Genomic DNA, 18,420 nt, shown 5'->3' on the forward strand with positions numbered 1-18,420 from the left:
CTGGAGTAGTCAAGGTCACACTGTCTATAATGGCTTATAAGAATTCACGCAAGGATAAAAGAAAGATGTGTTACTATGTCTGAATTCTGTGGGTAGATAATAATATTGACTCTGGGGAAGCTCATGTAAGGAATATCACTAGCACTAGGGCCATGCAGGACCTCCCCTTAAAAAAAAGAAAAAAAAAGTTTGAGATTTTTTTTCACAACCCGTTGTAAGCAATCAGGCAAATAGAAGCTTGCGGTCGTGCAGTGCACAGGCTTTTCTTTTTTGAAGGCAGAGAGCAATGCTCAGTCTACTGACAGGCGAGCTAGAAGACACACGAGAAGTCAGGGCATATTCTCATAGCACTAGCAGAGGGTAACACCAATAGTGGGTCTGCTGAACCCCATTTTCACTCTCCTGGGTGTCATTGCTCCTGAATGCACATTCAACCTCCTCTGCTGCTGGCAGTGAAGAACCGCAGATGCACTCAACCACAGGCTTTTCAACTCTCCATCTTTCTCAACACTTGCACCAAAGCTCTACCCACGGGAAGAGGAAACACATGTTTTATTGACAGAACTGCTGGTGGTTTAAGTTTGATTTTCTGGTGGACTTGGAAGGTATTTTTTTGTTAGTTTGTTTTTGTTGCTTTTTGGTTGTTGTTTTTTTTGTCTGGTTTTCTGGGAGGTGTGCTGTCGTTGGAGCCAGTATGTTTTCTATTTTTGTGGCATGTTTGGCATTCATCCCGTTGAGTTCAGGGCAGGCTCAGGTTGCCACACAGACTCAGGGACAGAGCCAGGGTGAAGGGCAGGACAGCTCTTCCACCCCGTGGAGGCAGGTGATTCAGTGGGAGAACAATGGCCAGGTTTTTAGCCTACTGAACAGTGGAGCTGAATACATTCCTGCTGGGGAAGGGACCCAGGACAGAGGTCCGAGGGTGGTTGTGGCAGATTCTCGTCCACGCTCTTCACGCAGACCTCAAGGAGGCAATGTCCGCAGACAGGCTCCTTCAAGAGGATCCTCTGAAACTGTCCGTGGACAGGCAAGGCATCCTTTTGGCTTTGGACAAGTGCCTGATAATTGGAGACAAACCACAGGTAGCACTGGAAGTAGCCAATTCCAGGGATCCTCTAGCAGTCGCTTCCGGCCATCTACAGGCTCTTCCTCAGTATCATCATCCTCTTCCTTTTCTTCATCTTCATATAACATACCAGCCTACCCACAGTACCCGTTGCCTCAACAGCCTCCTTTCCAACCAGTGCCTTATGACCCTAGTTTCGGGGATGTACCAGTCAGGAGCTACGAGCCCCCCTTTCAGCCTGTTATTGGTGGAGCGTATGGTGGAACAGGATATGGCACTGGACGAGGGTATACTGGAGGTATATATGGAGGTGGTTTGGCCCCTGTGCTCCCAGGCTCTCCGTCTGACTTTACTGATGATGGCTATCATTACTTCCAGTCATATGGCTACGCATCCAATCCTGTGGTGCCTGCACGTACTCCCCAGCTGCCATTTGCTGATGGTCTGGACCACAGATACACTCACAGTCTCTACAATGAGGAATCTGCTCCTGCCATTCCTGCCCCTGATGCCAACCAGGCCCCTCCTGTGATAGTAGACAGATCAGGACCTGCTAATCAACCGCCAGTCAGGAGCCCCCAATATGAGCAGTTTCCTCCATTTGGAAGACCCCAGCCTCCCTTCGTACAATCCGTTCCCTCAGGCAGAAATTCTCTAAATTCTGCCGTTGAGAACCCTAATTCGAATGGCGTTAGTGTGTACCGACCAAATCAGAGAGGTAAAGTATGGTTTATTTTGGCATTGATAAACTAACACAGTGTATCTTTCATTGACCACTTTGGTCAGGGCATTTAGCTACATCTTAGTAATATTAAACTAGGCTGTGACACAAGTGAAATGGCTTTAGATCCAAGATTGTGTTTGGTTTTCAAGGAAATCTTGAAGCACTTATTATATTTGACATTTTCAGTTCAAACAGGGCACATGTTCAGTTCTAGGCATTCACCCAAGGTATTTCAGTCTGTGAGGCAAAAAATGAAAAGCTGGCCATCTGATCTCTCTTGTTGCTCCAGATATGAATGCAAAATATGCAAGACCGAGAGTAATAGAAAGGCCACCACCCTTTCAAGTACACCATAAAGTTTTTCCAGTCATCTTCTTCCATGTTTATCAGAAATCTGAAGTAATCGGAATGAAACAGCTGTTTAAAATTCAACTTCTTTCAGTTTACAAACAAAGAAAAGTCGACACAAGGTTCATCTTTTCCCACTTGTATGGTTATTGAAACCAGGTGCCGAGCAAAGCCTGCCAATGTACAGAGAGCAGACACAAGAAACCCTGTGTTTTGTGTGGGGGTGTGCTGTGCTTCTACAAAGTACACTGGTTCATGAGGCGTGTGGAGTTTAGTAATGATGGTGGTGACCTCATAGGAGGGGGCTGGTGACGGGGTGTTGGTGGCTACCTCTTGGGTTTGATGGCAGTTGAGGAGAAACAAGGGAGGGTGATACAGTACTTCACCACTCCCTTAGGGGAAGGGAGAGTGTGGAAAGTCCCTGTAACACATGGGGTCCATTGCTTCAGCTACAGGAAATCAAATAAATATTTAGTAAGAGTCCTCGGGGGAAGTATGAGGAGGGTCAAAGCATGCAGTGAACTGTCTTTGAAATGTTTATTTGCCATAGGTTATGATTTCTTTTAAACTATTAGCAATTAATAACACTCATTTTCATAAATTATTACAGTATTGTTCTCGATAGGTAAGTTTATTTTCAGCCCTATGTAGATTTCGAAATGACTTAGTTCAATGCAAACAACATGTTTGTCTATATTCTGCGTGCCAGAAGCTGTGTCTGGTTTGAATAGGGAGGAGATGAGGGCCTCCAATGAGATTCTCAGACTGTTAATGCAGGTTTATCGTTTTGTTTTACTCAATAATCTGCCATACTGCACAGCAGTCTCTCTAGTGTGCTGTACGCCTTACAAGTCTCATTCATTAAATACTCTAGAGCTGGGAGCCATTTCCAAGGCACAAAAAGCCAACATGTGTGCAGATGCCTTAGTGCTCTCAGTAATCATTGTGATAAAGATTCAGTCACTGGGAGCTGTTGAAAAGCTGACATTTTTATTGCACTGCGTCACGGCAAGGCATTAAACTGGTACAGTATCATAATAACTACTCTGATCTATAGTAAAGTTGTGTTAAAGGTGACGTAAGAAGAGAAGTGTATTTACACTGTCATTTTTAAATTCAATCGTGTATTGTATCAGACACTGTGAAGCACAGAATACACACCAAGTATAATCTGTATCAGTTGCAATAACAAAAATTCTCATTACACATAATTTCTACTAAAATCAGTTCAAAGGTAAAATACCAAGCACATAGAGGTCTTAGGTTAAGCGGAGGTGGGCAACATGGTAAATGTCATCACTGGCAACAAAAACATGAATGTACAAATAGCTGCAGTTGTTTCTCAGGTGTTAACACTGATTGTAGTGCACAACCACCAGCTTGAATGCCAGATAATATGCAGCCAATAGGATGTGACATACTACAATATGTGGCCCTAGAACCATATGTGCAAAATTAGAACAGTTTAACAAGTTTGTTCCTATATTTCTTGACTCACACTGGCTATGAGGCACTTTACATGAGCCACAACCCAGGCCTAGAAAGAGGAAAGGCTTAACTCACGTCTCTGCCATCCTCAACATATAATAAGTTTATCAAATTATGATTAAAACGGAGACATATTTGCAAAATAAAGGTGATCAACCAAGGCCATTTACTTTATATTGCCACAAATGTGATTTTGTCTGTGTAGGCTTTGTGTGCCTCTAGTTTTGGAAGCTACTCCTTTACAGTGTTTTTGTGAATACTATGTAATCTTCAGTGAAGTTTTCTGGCAAAGAAATCTAACCCAGCTTTACCCTTATAGCTCAATATTCATATTCTCATATTCTCCAGCAAAGCCTCCTACAATCAGGAGTGAGAATAATTATACAGTAACTTGTACAGTGCTGCAGTTATTGCATTCATTACATTCACCACTATTTTCTCGCATACAAGGAAAAGATTTCAACATCTCACTAAAGTTAATCTGTAACATGCTCACTGACCACCAAAACTAAAATGTTTAATAAACATCAAAATGCACGACATAGATGCCATATTGCAAGGAGAAGTGGAAAATATAAATAAACCAACAAAGGAATATTTGAGTTTAGAGTTAACCATGTGGGTCAGATGTTGTGATTATGATTCTACATATTCAAATGAGAACACTGAATTTTAAGTATTCCAATCTTTTTGCAGTAACAGCTCTAGCTCAACATGGGAGTATCTAGAAAGGGAGACCTCATGTCTTTTATTATCCTATATTCGATGGTATAAAAAGCTTGGCAAGATTCAGTTTCTTTTCTCTGTGCCCCACTTAGAGTGTAATGTGCGGCTTTGTCACATGCTGTTGAGAGCCGATCAGCTTTGGCGTCTCAATACACTTTATCCTTCTGAAAGAGACCCACTTTCACATCTCAAAAGATTAGGGGGCAGAGAACAAAGCCTTCCTAGGGTGAGGAGAAAATATTTGGAGTTGAGAGTTCTGTTGGAAAACCTCTGTTTCACACTGGTTTACAGTGTTTACATGGTCTGGCGCAGGAAGTCTTCCCCTGTCTTGTATGTGTTCTTCAGAGAGAGATGTCAGATGGGATATTTACACAGCCTCCTCAAAGGGAAAGTCCTTATTTAAACTTGCAAGTTGGGGGGGAAGACTCACCTGGATGTTAGATGCCAGGACATTTCTGTGTATTTTCCGCAGCACGCTACAACTAAACACATTATTGTGAGTCCTAAATCAAAAGATATGTTTGTTTGTTTGTTTGTTTTTTACCCCCATTGCACTCACACTACAACATGAATTAAAGATTGCACTTGATTTGGTGATTTCCAGGCTTACAGGTCAGAAGGTTTGACTTTCAGTTGTTTGAACAAGCTCACATTTAAATGTGCCTGGCCTTTGCGAACCAAACAGAGAGAGGTGATAAGCCATGTCACAGACCATTGCTGGCAAGTCAGGCCTGCTTTTTTTTCTTTCAACTTATTCCTCAGTTTTTCTAACAGATGTGGTCAGTGACCCACTTTAAAAACAGAAGTTGGTGTGAGATCATTGTTGTTTTGCCCTGGCACATACATTACATTCTCTCGCTCTGTCTGGCTTTCTCTGTGTATCACTGTTTACTTTGCTACATCTCTTAATCTTTGTCACTTGTTTTGAGAAACAAAAATAGTGAAAAACCTGGGCTGAATTGCAACCAGCCCTTCTGTAATACTCTCAGACATTTCCAAATTTAGCCTTGTCCCCAGCAGGTATGACTTGTCTGTTTGTTACATTTAAGGTTAAGCTGAAGTGACATGTTCATGTCAAAATTTGTATTTTGGAAGATCACATTATATTAGCCAAGCAAGTAGGCGAGCAAGGTATATTTTTTTTTCCACCTTTTAAATAAATGATACTGTATATTTAATAAGACTGACACTATAAGTACATATAATCGGGGTGAGGCTGTATACTTCTTTTTTGTTTGGGGGATTTTGTAGATAATGGATTCAGATGTAACCCTTGTGCTCTTTGACCCCTAATTCACCTCTGTCAAAGAGGCCCCTCACAGCGAAAGTGTCTCATTAGAAAGCCATGATAATAATCTGGAATGCACAGTAATTAGTGGTCACTGGGTCCATAGTGTAACCCACTCTTGAACTGTGGGCCTTGTTGCTGAAATTTTGCCCATTATCTCTTCCATCAACACCACTCCATTTACCTTTCTCTTAAAAAAACAAAAAAAAACTTTGAAAACTAGGTGAACTTGGAATTTGGATTTTTTTTAATGCATTTGTCCGCTTGAACTACAGCGAATTCATTACTACAGCATTCAAATTATATGTGTAAAAATATTTTTTGTTTCCAAATGTTAGAACTTCTTTTGTAGCAGCATTGTGTGATACTGGATAACTTGGTGAATGACAACAGAGGCTGAAAAGTCTATATGTTATTTCAGGTTTGCCTGACCTGGTCCCTGATCCCAACTATGTCCAGGCTTCGACGTATATTCAGAGAGCCCACATGTACTCTCTTCGCTGTGCTGCTGAGGAGAAATGTCTGTCCAGGTAAAGACATCCTATGTTTGTTTATTCGTATATTTCTTTAGTTTTTGTGCTTGTGACAAATTCTTATTTTAAAAAGCTTAACCTTTTAATGTCCGAACCATGAAATAATTACCAAATATTGTAATTTCTTTGAAAATCGAGTTTATTGATTTTTTTTTAATTAATTACATTTTAATTTCCATATATGGTTTGTAATTTGTATTGCATTTTCTACTAAATAAATTCCACAATACCCTTTTATTGTGGAATTTATTTAGTTTTTTCAGGGGGGTTGGGGGGGTCACTCTTATGTAGAAGGGTATAAAAAACAAAAACAAATCTGTATGTATCGAATATGATACACTGGGCATTAAGGGGTTAAGGGCAGCATTGAGCCTGTTTGCAAAAACAGTAAATGGGAACACTAAATTGTGTAGCACTTTTCATAGGCTAGAGTCCTGTCCAGTTTACACACTTTGGTTTATGCATTAACAACAAAATGTAAAGTTTTATGAAAGACTAGCATGTTTTTATGAGCTGCTTCACCTTTGGGCAGCATTAACCGGCGAGTGAACCATCCATTATTTGAACTCAGCCTTCAGGATTATATCCATTCCGTGCAATAATTTCTGAAATAAATAATGAAAAAAGTTGACTAACAGCACAACTTACATGAGCTAAATCCTGGTCCCTTTAAAAGACTGGATAGAGGCTGTCCTTACTTTCATTTCTCAGTGTTGGTGAAAAGCATCCCCTGAGCCTCAGGCCTGGGCCCTTTGACTGCCTCTGCACTAAGGACACCATTGAAATGATGGAAGTGTGTTGTCCCTGTGGCTCCTCTATTTGCTCTCTTCCCATCACAAGCACAGCCATCCCTCAAAGCCCTTTCATATCCTGCTTGAGTCTGCAGCAATCACCCACAGATGGGCTGTTGTAATTTGCCATACACTCCAATGTCAACAACAGTCACAAGATGAATGGCTTAGATCTTCAGTGGTATTGTGAACTCGAGGTTGTGTCTCCTTTTTCGCACAAAAGGTTCATTGTGTATAGGTTGCGTTTTTTCCCCCCACTGCCCATGTTGAAACAGTGTGTTTGGAGAGATGGTTTTAATCTATAGAATGAATTATTTAGTAGCTATGCTCCTGCCTCGAAGATTTTCAGTTGGGCTCTTTTTTTCCTTGTCTTAGTTATGAGAAACAGACGTGCCTGCATCCAACACTTCCCCTCATCATTTTTGTCTTCATGTATATGTGCACAATTTAGCTCTGCCTATACCTCTGAGACCACTGACTATGATGTAAGGGTCCTGCTACGATTTCCACAGCGAGTGAAGAACAAGGGAACTGCTGACTTCATGCCGAACAGGCCACGTCATACCTGGGAGTGGCACAGCTGTCATCAGTAAGTGCTTAATAATGTACAATAGTGCACAGCAGATTTTCAGATTCAGTTGAATGAATGCATTTATTTTAACCAATATATTTAAAATATGTCCTCATTGTTTTCTTAAAATTGTCAGTTTTAATTATTTCAACTTCAATTAAGAGAACATTTTTTGTTCTTTGTGCATGAGAGACAGGTACATACCATTAAGAATAATAAGAAATCCTTACAAGGATTAGTTGCTAAAAATGTAGAGTCGGAGAAGTATCAAATATGAATGGTTAATTACACTGAATCCACCAAAGCAAGAATATTCATCACACCCAAGCAAGCTGTGTTTTTGCACTAAGGAATAAAACATAAGCAACAGTATTTAACTACTGTGTGAATGGCAGTATAAAAAGCTTTATTGCCATATGGCCACATGAATGGGTATAGGACTGCATATCCAACTGGGACACCTAAAAGATTCTTTTTCAGTTTTTCAGTGCGATGTGAGGTCAGCTGTCTTGGGTGTCACACTATCATGAAAACTGTGTTGTAGCCTATATGATCACTTCACAAATAAGGACAGACCTTGAGCTGGTTGACTAAAAAAGTCCTGTTTCACTTTCAGTAATCTGGCTACAGAGCAGAGGTTGGTAACCTGTGGAGTCCAGAGCCAAGCCACATTACACAAAAAATAATGGAATACAGCTGTGTTGGTTTGACCAATTTGACAAACAGAACTCTCACTGTCTTTCTCAGTACATAGAACTTATATAGAAATATGTCTTTAAGAGATATTAGGGAACTCGCTAATCTGATCGCCTCATGAAGACTGCTCTAGAGACTAGGTCCCCTAACAACATAAGGCTGGTAGCCTCCTTAGGTTCTCAGATGAGATTCTGGACATACTAACAGAGCCTTGGCTGAGGACCCCAGGCTGCCACCTGGCAAAAAAGGTGTTAGATGATCTTTACTATACTTTATTGCAAGTCTAGTCTAGAATGTCTAGAATGTGCCTCAAAGTCTGCCAATTAAATCTTCAAATCAAGTCTAAAGTTAACCAGTAACTAAGAAGCTAAAATAGAAGTCATGTCCAGCTGGCTGCTGCATTCTGGACAAGCTGGAGTTTATTTAGTATATATATAAATTAAGCTGACTAAGATCAAATATTTCTGAGAAGTAATGAAGGGGTGATTTGAGACATATTGTTCTTTTCTTATATTATATTAAATGAAGGCTGTTTTTTTTAAAATCTCCATTTCAACAAGTCTGCTTGCTGACACAGGATCAAGGCTCTCCTTACTTTTCTCATCTTAGAGGAATGTTGACTGGCCGTTAGGAGATTGGCAGTGTTGTTGCTGCTTGACATCAGTCTACATTTACACAGTGGTTCCCAAGAGGCAGAAAGCCAAGGCAATCATTCCACTGACTGTGTGATCAGAATGACAAATCAATCAATTTTTCCTGTCAATCTATGACACCAGATCAAATTGCTGCTAAAGTATGATAGCACAGATATGGGTTACTGGGACAGAGTGTTTGGTTACAAAGAAGCCTCTTTAGCTGAAGAAAATCTCTAGCCCAGATTCTTACAATAAACTTTCCTGCCCTACATTTTTGTCAAATCAAGTGACAGTTGACAGTTTTGCCTTTCATTTCATCCACTCCTATTTTTTGCACATAGGTATCAAAAAAGGGAGCTCTCTCTGAGCATCAAGGGTTGTAAAATGTTGAAATTCTGTATCTTTTTTTTACACGAATGAGAACAAAGAAATCCAGGTAGATCATGTTTTTATTCCAGTGGTGGAAGAATCAGAAGTTCATTAAAACTGTTTGACTCATTTTTCACTAGTTACTAATAGAATTCTTCAGCCTGTGCTCTATTTATCTCACTCTCATATGTTACAACTGTATTAAGCTATGTGACCTTTTTGGTCAAAGATTACAGCCAGTATTTATGCAGGTGCTTTGATGTATGTCTTCATATCCTGGTCCTCCACATTTTGGAAGGCAAATGTCAGGCCACTGCTAAATAGTTCTCAAAGAACCTACTGTAATTCCTGTGTTTTATAACCCTCGCTCTGATCTGAGGAACCCTCAAAGTCTTGTTTGTTGCTAGACGAGTGGAAAATGACTCACAACTAAGAAGGATTGGAATGTTTTGTACATTACCAATACAAGCTATTCTTGTTAAATCCCCTATATGTCCTTCCAACACTACATTCCCTATAGCTGACATAGTCAATAAGGGGATCCAAAATCAAAAGAGGAGAGGGACCCTTCCAGGCATCTCGTCATCCAGCTTTGCTTCCTGCACACTTTCTTTCATTTCACAAACACATACACACACTTGCTGAAGATAATCATCTCAAGACTGCCACTGAAATGAATGCCAGTTCCAGGAACACAAACAAATGCTGTGTTTCAGCATTCCAGGCCTTCAAGTTCCCTCCTTGTTTTATACACAAATGTGAATGTATGCACTCACACAAATTGCGTGCGTACCCATTTACCCCCCAATAAAAAAACAAGGATATAAACAGCCACAGTCATCGATATTTGTACGCCAAAAGAGACAAAATAGTAATTTATGGCCTGAGTTAGAATGAAGACAGTGTTTAGCCTTAGATAACAACAGACAGGTTTCTACCTGAAATCATTCCCTAATTGGTTGGCTCTTCTATGGAACAAATGAGTCCTTGAATGGTCACTTGCTCCATCAGTGGAAAGTACCCACTTTTCCTTCCAAGCCATCCTTCAATCTTTAATGACTGTTCCAGTAAAAGCTGTTGCTGTGTTGAAACACAGGCTATGAAGTAAGGCAAAAGGGCAATATTTATATAGTCTGAGTGTGTCTGAGAGTAACGGATCCAGTGCTTACCTCACCCGCTATAGCTACAGTCTCCACCACGACGAAGCAATGAAGGAACTTAGCAATGATATAAAAAAAAATATTACAACTACTAATTTAAGTGTTTAATTCCTGTAATGCATAATGTATTGATTGTTTGTTTTTTTTAAATTGGCATAGGCTTTTTTATTATTTGAATTTAGATTTCCCCTACATTCTCCATATTAGACTACATCTATACATTAATTAATAGTTTTATAACTGTAGCTACTTAGAATATAAATCTTGCTGCTATAACACTGTATCTGTATAACGAATAACATCATGTAAAGAAACCCATCAACTACTCCTTAAACTTATCACTGTGTTCCAGTGCTGGTGCAGATATTTTCTTTGTAATTTATTGTCCTTGAAAACAGAACCATGTAAACTCAAGTTAAAGAAAATGCTTTAAACTTGTATATGTAGGAAAATAAAGAAAGGCAACCCCACCACAAAAAAGTGAAACAAATTTGGCAAAGAAATGCATATTTCTATTTTTTATGTTTTAATAACTCAGTTCTTGCAAGTGTTTTGCAAAAATCCATCAAAATAGTGACCCAGAAGTAGGGCTTCCTCATCAACATCAAATTATGCTGTCACCTCTCAATGCAAATATGCACATGCCTGCTTGCACCACAATTATGTGCACAGCATGCTTGTAAAAAGCGAATAGCATCCTGGGTCACTTTGACATTTGGGAGATGATCAAGCCACATAGCAGTTAATATTGCAGATGATTTCAAATGGACCGGCTCATTGACAGAGTCATACACTAAGAGACACTCGGTTGATATTCCGGTTCAGTTGAGATGATCAGTGGTCATGTGCATCCAGGCTTTCCTAAGCTGCTAAAGCTGTGCAAACACACAAACACAGAGGCATAGCAATGTGTTCATACTGTGACACACAAATGACACACATTGATATGTGCACGCACGCTTAAAAATAACCATGCTCAAACAAAAAAAACCGCGTAAACACCAACTCACACCCACACACACACACGCAAACACCTCTGATCTTGCCGATTTGTACAAGCTAATTAGTAACATTCATACATCATTAGGGTGCTAATACCTTGCTTCAGCAATGCTTTATTGTTGTCATTAATTAGTATCATTACCCTTTGATGATTTATGATGTGTTCAGTCAAGGTGCAACGTCAGTTACAAAATGTTAACAGCTGAGGTCACCGGGCTGAATAGACAGTACATCAATTCAGTTTTTGTCTTAGAAGTTTAAATTTGAATTACTTAAAATTAAGCAAAGAACTCAAAGCAATTACAATAGCAGCATAACGGCATTAATAAACTAATTGTAATTTCTCCTATGACACTTTACCATGGGGATACACTGTATAACTGCTAATATTAGCATTGGTTTGAACTTTTTGATGCCCACTTTGATTGTGTGTTTGCTCATTCTGACAGACATTACCATAGTATGGATGAGTTCAGCCATTATGATTTACTTGAGGTCAGTACTGGTCGTAAAGTGGCGGAGGGACACAAGGCTAGCTTCTGCCTGGAGGACACCACATGTGACTTTGGTCACCTGAAGCGATATGCCTGCACTGCTCACACTCAGGTAATCCAAGAAACAAAATCAGAAGTGGATATAATGGCAATTATTCTTTGGTGGTTCACATCATAGTTATCAGGAACCATGCCAATATCCATCCTCTGTAGGTATGCATTTTGTGACTAGTCCACCTGTAAAAATTAAATAAACATATCAGTATTTCACCAATACATAAATCTGACAATTGATGTATTAGTAAAAAATGGTCCCTGATGAAATTTAGCTTGTTGATGTTACATTAGCAATAAACTTCTATGCTCTGTTCATGTTTATTAGATAATCCGATCGTATTCACTTTTCGACCATTACAGCTGTTTTTGGCATAGATCAGTATTCCTTACGACCTCTCTTTTTGCCTCTGTTTCTTCAGGGTCTGAGCCCAGGCTGCTACGATACTTACAATGCTGATATTGACTGCCAGTGGATAGATATCACTGACATCCAACCAGGAAACTATATACTAAAGGTAAGAGTCAAGTGAGACTCAGACGTGCATGGGCATGGCAAGTTAGCAAGCAGCACAGGAGTACATTTCATAGAGTGAGAAAGGGTCAAGGCCACCAAAACAAATTGATCCAGGTCATGAAGTTTTTAGGTTTCTTGTTATCTGGAGTTTTTCAGGTTGCAGCACCTTATGATTCAGTGCCACTGGTTTCCCATCTATCATATTGTCTGTTGTTCATGCATATTTTATTTAATCAATATTGCTCCAATGTCCACACAAAAAGACCTATACATTCAGTTGAGAGTTATTCATAATGCATTTAAGAATATTTTATTCTCATCTATACCAGCGCCATTGTTTGCAGCCAGTGTTTGCAATGATTTGTGTTTATGGTAAATTATAATCTTCCCTCTTTGTTTAATCTCCAGCTTCAGGTTAATCCCAAGTTCTTGGTGCTGGAGTCAGACTTTACCAACAATGTGGTTAGGTGTAACATTCACTACACAGGACGGTTTGTTACAACGAAAAACTGCAAGATAGCACAGTAAGTAAGACAAAATGTACGACATTAATTCACTGCGAGGTTAATTATTGCATTTGTAATGCTCTCCCAATTTAAAGACATTTCTCTGGAAAGAAAATGCTTTTGTTAAATGGGAACTGAAGTGAAAACTTTAAATCAGGGTTTGTGTCACTTTCCCACCACTGAGTTACATTAAATCATATGATAAGGTGGCGGCTGAATGCAACTATCTGAAGAGCTGCACAGTGTTTTGAAGTACTTAGTGGACTTAATGGGTTCGTGGTTGAAATATTTGATGATTTAATGAATTATGCTCTCATTCTCCCATTAAGATTAAGAGCCTTTGAAACTTTGATATTCTCCCTCAAAGGGAGATGTAGGGGTGTTGAACTTGTTAATAGTGCTATTAGGAAGTGTATCATTGCACTCTGAATTACTATCATATCCTCTTGAAAAGACTTTATATAAAGAGGTTTGAGTGCTCCAACTAATCTCCCTTTGTTACATTGGTGCAATGAAACAAAACCTTAAAATATGTTTGCCAAAGCATATTCACACTATTAAAAACTGGATATAATAGCAAACTATAGTATAATAGTTTTTTTTAACTGCTGATACCAATAAAAGATTTGTATGCTGCAGTCAGGTGCTAAAAGTCCTGCTGTCATAGATATTAACATATCAGGTGTCCTTATCTGCACTTTTTCTATCCTTTTCTTTATCATCACTTTATCTGTGATCACATAAAAGAGATGTCTATAGTTACATTTTAATCCAAATGACATGATTTATGTAAGTATATTTTGTAGCACTACACTAAGAAAGGGTTATTGTAATAAAACTAAAGTGCTCATTTTAATCATGTTTTATTAGCAGAATGGTACTAAGCTTCAATAAGTGCTAGTGTAGTTTGTGAAGCATTGAAGCAGCATAATGAAACTTAGTAAAGCTAAAGGTGCAGTCTGTAAAGCAGAGCAGACATTCAAACTTGAGACCCTAAAAGCTTGGATATTATTGCAAAAGGATTGCTTGTCAAACTTTAAATTTAACCACTGAATTACAGTTTTTGTGATGATAACAAAAAATATAAATCTTGCTGAAAATGACAAAGTTTTTGAGGGCTCTCCTCGTGCTCTGGCACTTATTTCTCTTCTTCATCTTACTTAAAAGCAGTACACCTTGTTCTACAGCCAAGGACTACATACAACTGTATTGGGCACATGAAGTTACAGGCTACATTTAAAAGACCAAGTCAGTGTAGTATTTGGCTGAGTACATGGAAGCTTATCCTCGAAGCTAATCAGCCTTTTGAATAACATTAGAAGTAGGTGAAATAAAGCCTCATTGTACCTCAGCTACTCTATCACAAACCAAAGTAGATGATGGACCACCAGTCTCTGTCTCAAAAGCCAGTCATAAGTCATGCAGTTTTTTTATTCAGTTTATATAAACGGAGCAATAAAATGTTTAAATTAGATTGTTTAAAGTAAACTGAAAATCAGCATTTTGTGAGTTTTGCATCTGACCATGACTCACACTGTCTGCCAATTTTACTTCAGGCTGCAGATGCAAACAACCCCCAGACGGCAGAAAGAAAACAGAAAACAGTCATTTAGATAATATTATTGTGATTGCAGGTTTGAACCTCACAATCTTAATTTGTTGCACAGAGTTTATACCTTAAAAATCTTTTCAAATAGCATTTACTTTATTATATTTATAGCTGGATAGCTGACACATATCCCCTTTCATAAAGCAATTATTCTAATTCAGAACAATTCACTTCAGTTCACAACAACAGTCACTTCAAACCTCCCATCACCTCAACGAACTACAGACAAAACTTAAAGGTAGAGTACATTTACAACTGTCTCAACACTGAAATCCTCATGTCAACACAACTAATCATTCATGAAGGTCCTAAATATGTATGCATTAATGAGTATGAGAAAGATACAGCAAAAAGGAAAGTAATGACACTGGTGACAGAGCATCTCCAAATTTCTCTCCCAAGAATGTAACACAGATGTTGTTTCTTATGTGTTTGTCTTACAGGTCTTGATCAGACACTGGAAGGCTGCCACATTAGAGTGACCCTGATCGCTATTCCATTGAAATGTGAATGGAATCCATTTCTTGTTTGTTCATTGTTGCCATTTGTCTCTGCTTTTTGCACTGTTTTGGGATCCAAGGCAGACAAAAAAAGCATAGGTTCCACCAGCAATCAGATTGTGCTGAGGTAGTAGTACAAGTATGCACTGCTGCATAATGCATAACGCATGTCAGTATCCCAATAATGAACCAACAGTTCACATCCCTGTAATCTGTTCTATAATATTGCCCACCCACTTACATATCTCATATTGCCACGGTACCAGTCTGGCTTGGTTACATGCTAGGACACATCACTGACTTTCAAAGAGGTGTTTATGTTTGTGTATATCCACACAAACATCTATGCTGTGCCACCCCCGCAGAGTGGCTTTGTTTGAATTATAAAAAGCATGAAATGGTGCCCATGCTGAAATGAGTGTTCCAGACAAGTCAGGGTTCAGCTGGAATCCAACAAATAAAATTAGGGGACAAAGTCTTCCCAGGTGCATTCATCCATGCAGTGTGGGGGCAGACAGAGATGCCCAGTGACTCAGAAGAACTATAATGTGTTAGTTTTTTCTCTTTCTCTCTCTTCACTGCCTCAGTGGATCAGGCTGGAATCCTGTGACTCTCTGGGCACATCCTGTTTAATGTTGTGTTAACAGCAAGAGGAAGACAGCAGGTCATATTTTCATTTGGCAACATCAAATTTGAAGTCAGCAAAAAAGACAGACTGTCAGTAGCGGACATAGTTTTCCTCCAAAACCTCAGATATTTGAGTTATGTCCTCTTTTCTCCTTTCTTATTTCAGTTTAACAGTAACAGGAAGCTCAGCTGGCAGAAATAACAAATAAGATTCACAAGCACTATGCTTACACTATTTTGTGGTCTCTTCTTCAATCACCAGCACTGGTCAGATGATACATAGGTCATCAATACCATGTGAAGAATGTGTATACAAATATTCCAGAGATGCATGTTTTTAATAATAGATATTATTTTGTTGTATCCATTTTGATCTGTTACTGTAATTGTGAATTCAGTGAATACCTATATTTTTTCCTTTCTTGATAATCTGAATTATTCAACTAGTATATGTTGTTGGAAAAAAGACAAACTACTGCTATGCCTTAATATGATACTGCAGAGTGCCAGAAAGCTGTCACTACCTACCTCTCCAACTCATGAGCTGTTGTTTTGAAATGATATCCCTGCAGTGGTTTACCATGGCTGCCTACCAATCTGTTACAACACACAGGTAAAAACCATAAATCAACTGGCAATATCATTGAGCACGCACTCCATATTATGACTTTAGAAAAATAGCTTTAGTCCTTCTGGATCTCGGTCCTGGTTGATTTGACAATAAATGCTGTGTGTTTATACTATCTATACTATCTAAGGATAAGATTTGTTTACAATAAAGACAAACAAACTCATATTTTTTTTCACTGAAGTCAGTAATAGCTAGCATTTTTCCATAATACCCTTAGCAAACCATGGTTAGATTTTCTACATTCAGCCATGTGCTACGATGAGGCAAATCAATCATCCTACTTCATCCAATATTTACAACTGATCTACTATCAAAAAAAAGCCAAAAAGAACATTATTTATTTTTTCTCTTGCTGATGCAATTTCGATGATTGATTGTACTTGATTGTACCTAAGAGAAAACTTGCTTATTTTTGCATATTTGTGCACGTGCACACTACAATAGAAGTTGCCCCATGTTTCGCCAGAGGTGCATTTTTTATTGTGAAGCAGCAACAGTAGCAAATGTTCTGTAAGCAGTAAGTTAATAAAGCATAGATATAGTGTAGAGAGAGTGAAATGTGAGGATATGCAGTGAGATAAAATTACAAACAATAATGCTGGATTACATGCATGCATGGTTGCCCGTGCATGCATGTAATGATATAATTGGATTTAAGTACAGACTCACAGACCCTGCCACTAACAATAGCAGTACTTATATAGAGAGATAAATACATAATGTAAAAAGATTAAATGGGTTTTGCACACAGTATTTCAGTCATAAGTAGTGGCTGAACTTGGGTTTCATAACTAGAACATCTTACATGTTACTTTAATATTTAAGTTTATATTTTTTGGGGGGTAAGAATCTGGTTTCTATTATGTAAGTGTTGGCCAAATGACAAAGCACCAAAATGTGATTTTTACTGTTATTTTTTTTTGTGTGTGTGTTTTCAAGCTTCTCATATCCAAATTGTTCCCCTTTCTGTGCAGGTCTTTCATATTGTTCTATAAAAGCTTAGTTCTTTAATTCAGTCTGTAGATCATGATCGTACTGTACACTTACCAAGAAAAATCCAACAACTTGTGACTCTGACATTCGGTGGAGCAGTAGCTTATCTGTAGGTTAACATGCAGCATTTTTAACCTGTCTTGAGGCTGTGCCGTATTTTTCTAACAGTGAACACCTGTCAAAAATGTCTTGTATAATAAAAACATTTACATGTTTGCTGTGTGCACGTAAGGTTGATTATATGCACTGCTCTTACAGCAATAGTTGACTGTGCTTCATGCAGCAGGTTTGCATGTGAGCTCACATGTAGCATGTGTCACCTGATCTAAGGGAAATGCTCTATGACAAGTGTAACAAGCTACTGAATTCACCTCCTTCGTAAGAGATTAGCTGTGATATGTTTAATGCACAAAGGCATTTTCCCAAGTACTGCATGTTATTTTGTCAGGCATAATTCTGGCTTGGATGCAAATCTGACCTTTACAAGTAAAGAAAAATACACCCTCCATATAAGATACTGACAAAAAACAAATAATGAATGCAGCTGCATGGTGACACCAAATGAATCAGTCATGTAATCAAAAAACAAACTGTCGGCTCGTAGTGTTTTGAGTGGGAGAAATGTTTCATCACTTATCCAAATGACTTCTTCAGTCTCAGCTGAATCCAGTTTCCCCAAACTTATAAACAGTATATTTGCATAATGACTAAAACTAGTACCCTGACGAACAATGGACTGTGAAGTCAGTTTCTTGATCAATAATATGCAAATTGTTCAACAAACACTGATCAATGACAATTGATCAATGGTCATGAGTAACATTCACAGAGAGTTGGGGAATGGCTGCAATCACAGCAAGATGTAAGATGGTGTGATTGTCCAAGATGTGTGCATCCTCATCATTAAAAGAGTGGCCATTGGCCTGTAAGTGTAAATAGACTGCGGAGTCCTGGTCTGACGAGTAAGCTCTTCTGTGTTGTGCCATCGGCTTAGCCGGAGTGTATAAATCATGGGAATTCTCTTTGCACTTAACACTATATTCCTCTGTTTGTATCGGGGGACTGGATTCTTGGGGTGGACCAATTTTTGGG

At 38.8% G+C, this 18,420-nt stretch overlaps 1 protein-coding gene across 1 annotated transcript; it reads left to right on the forward strand.

The window, feature by feature from the left end:
* Positions 1-222: 222 nt before the first annotated feature.
* Positions 223-17,544, forward strand: loxl1 (lysyl oxidase-like 1). Its single transcript, XM_084929902.1, has 7 exons — positions 223-1,784; positions 6,062-6,170; positions 7,416-7,553; positions 11,847-12,003; positions 12,368-12,463; positions 12,871-12,986; positions 15,021-17,544. Exons 1-7 carry the CDS (start codon positions 695-697, stop codon positions 15,025-15,027), a joined length of 1,713 nt encoding a protein of 570 aa, XP_084786028.1. The 5' UTR covers positions 223-694; the 3' UTR covers positions 15,028-17,544.
* Positions 17,545-18,420: the final 876 nt, after the last annotated feature.

This window comes from Perissodus microlepis, chromosome 1 (assembly GCF_051167445.1).
Source record: "Perissodus microlepis isolate ML-2025 ecotype Zambia chromosome 1, ASM5116744v1, whole genome shotgun sequence".
NCBI classification, from domain to species: Eukaryota; Metazoa; Chordata; class Actinopteri; order Cichliformes; family Cichlidae; genus Perissodus; species Perissodus microlepis.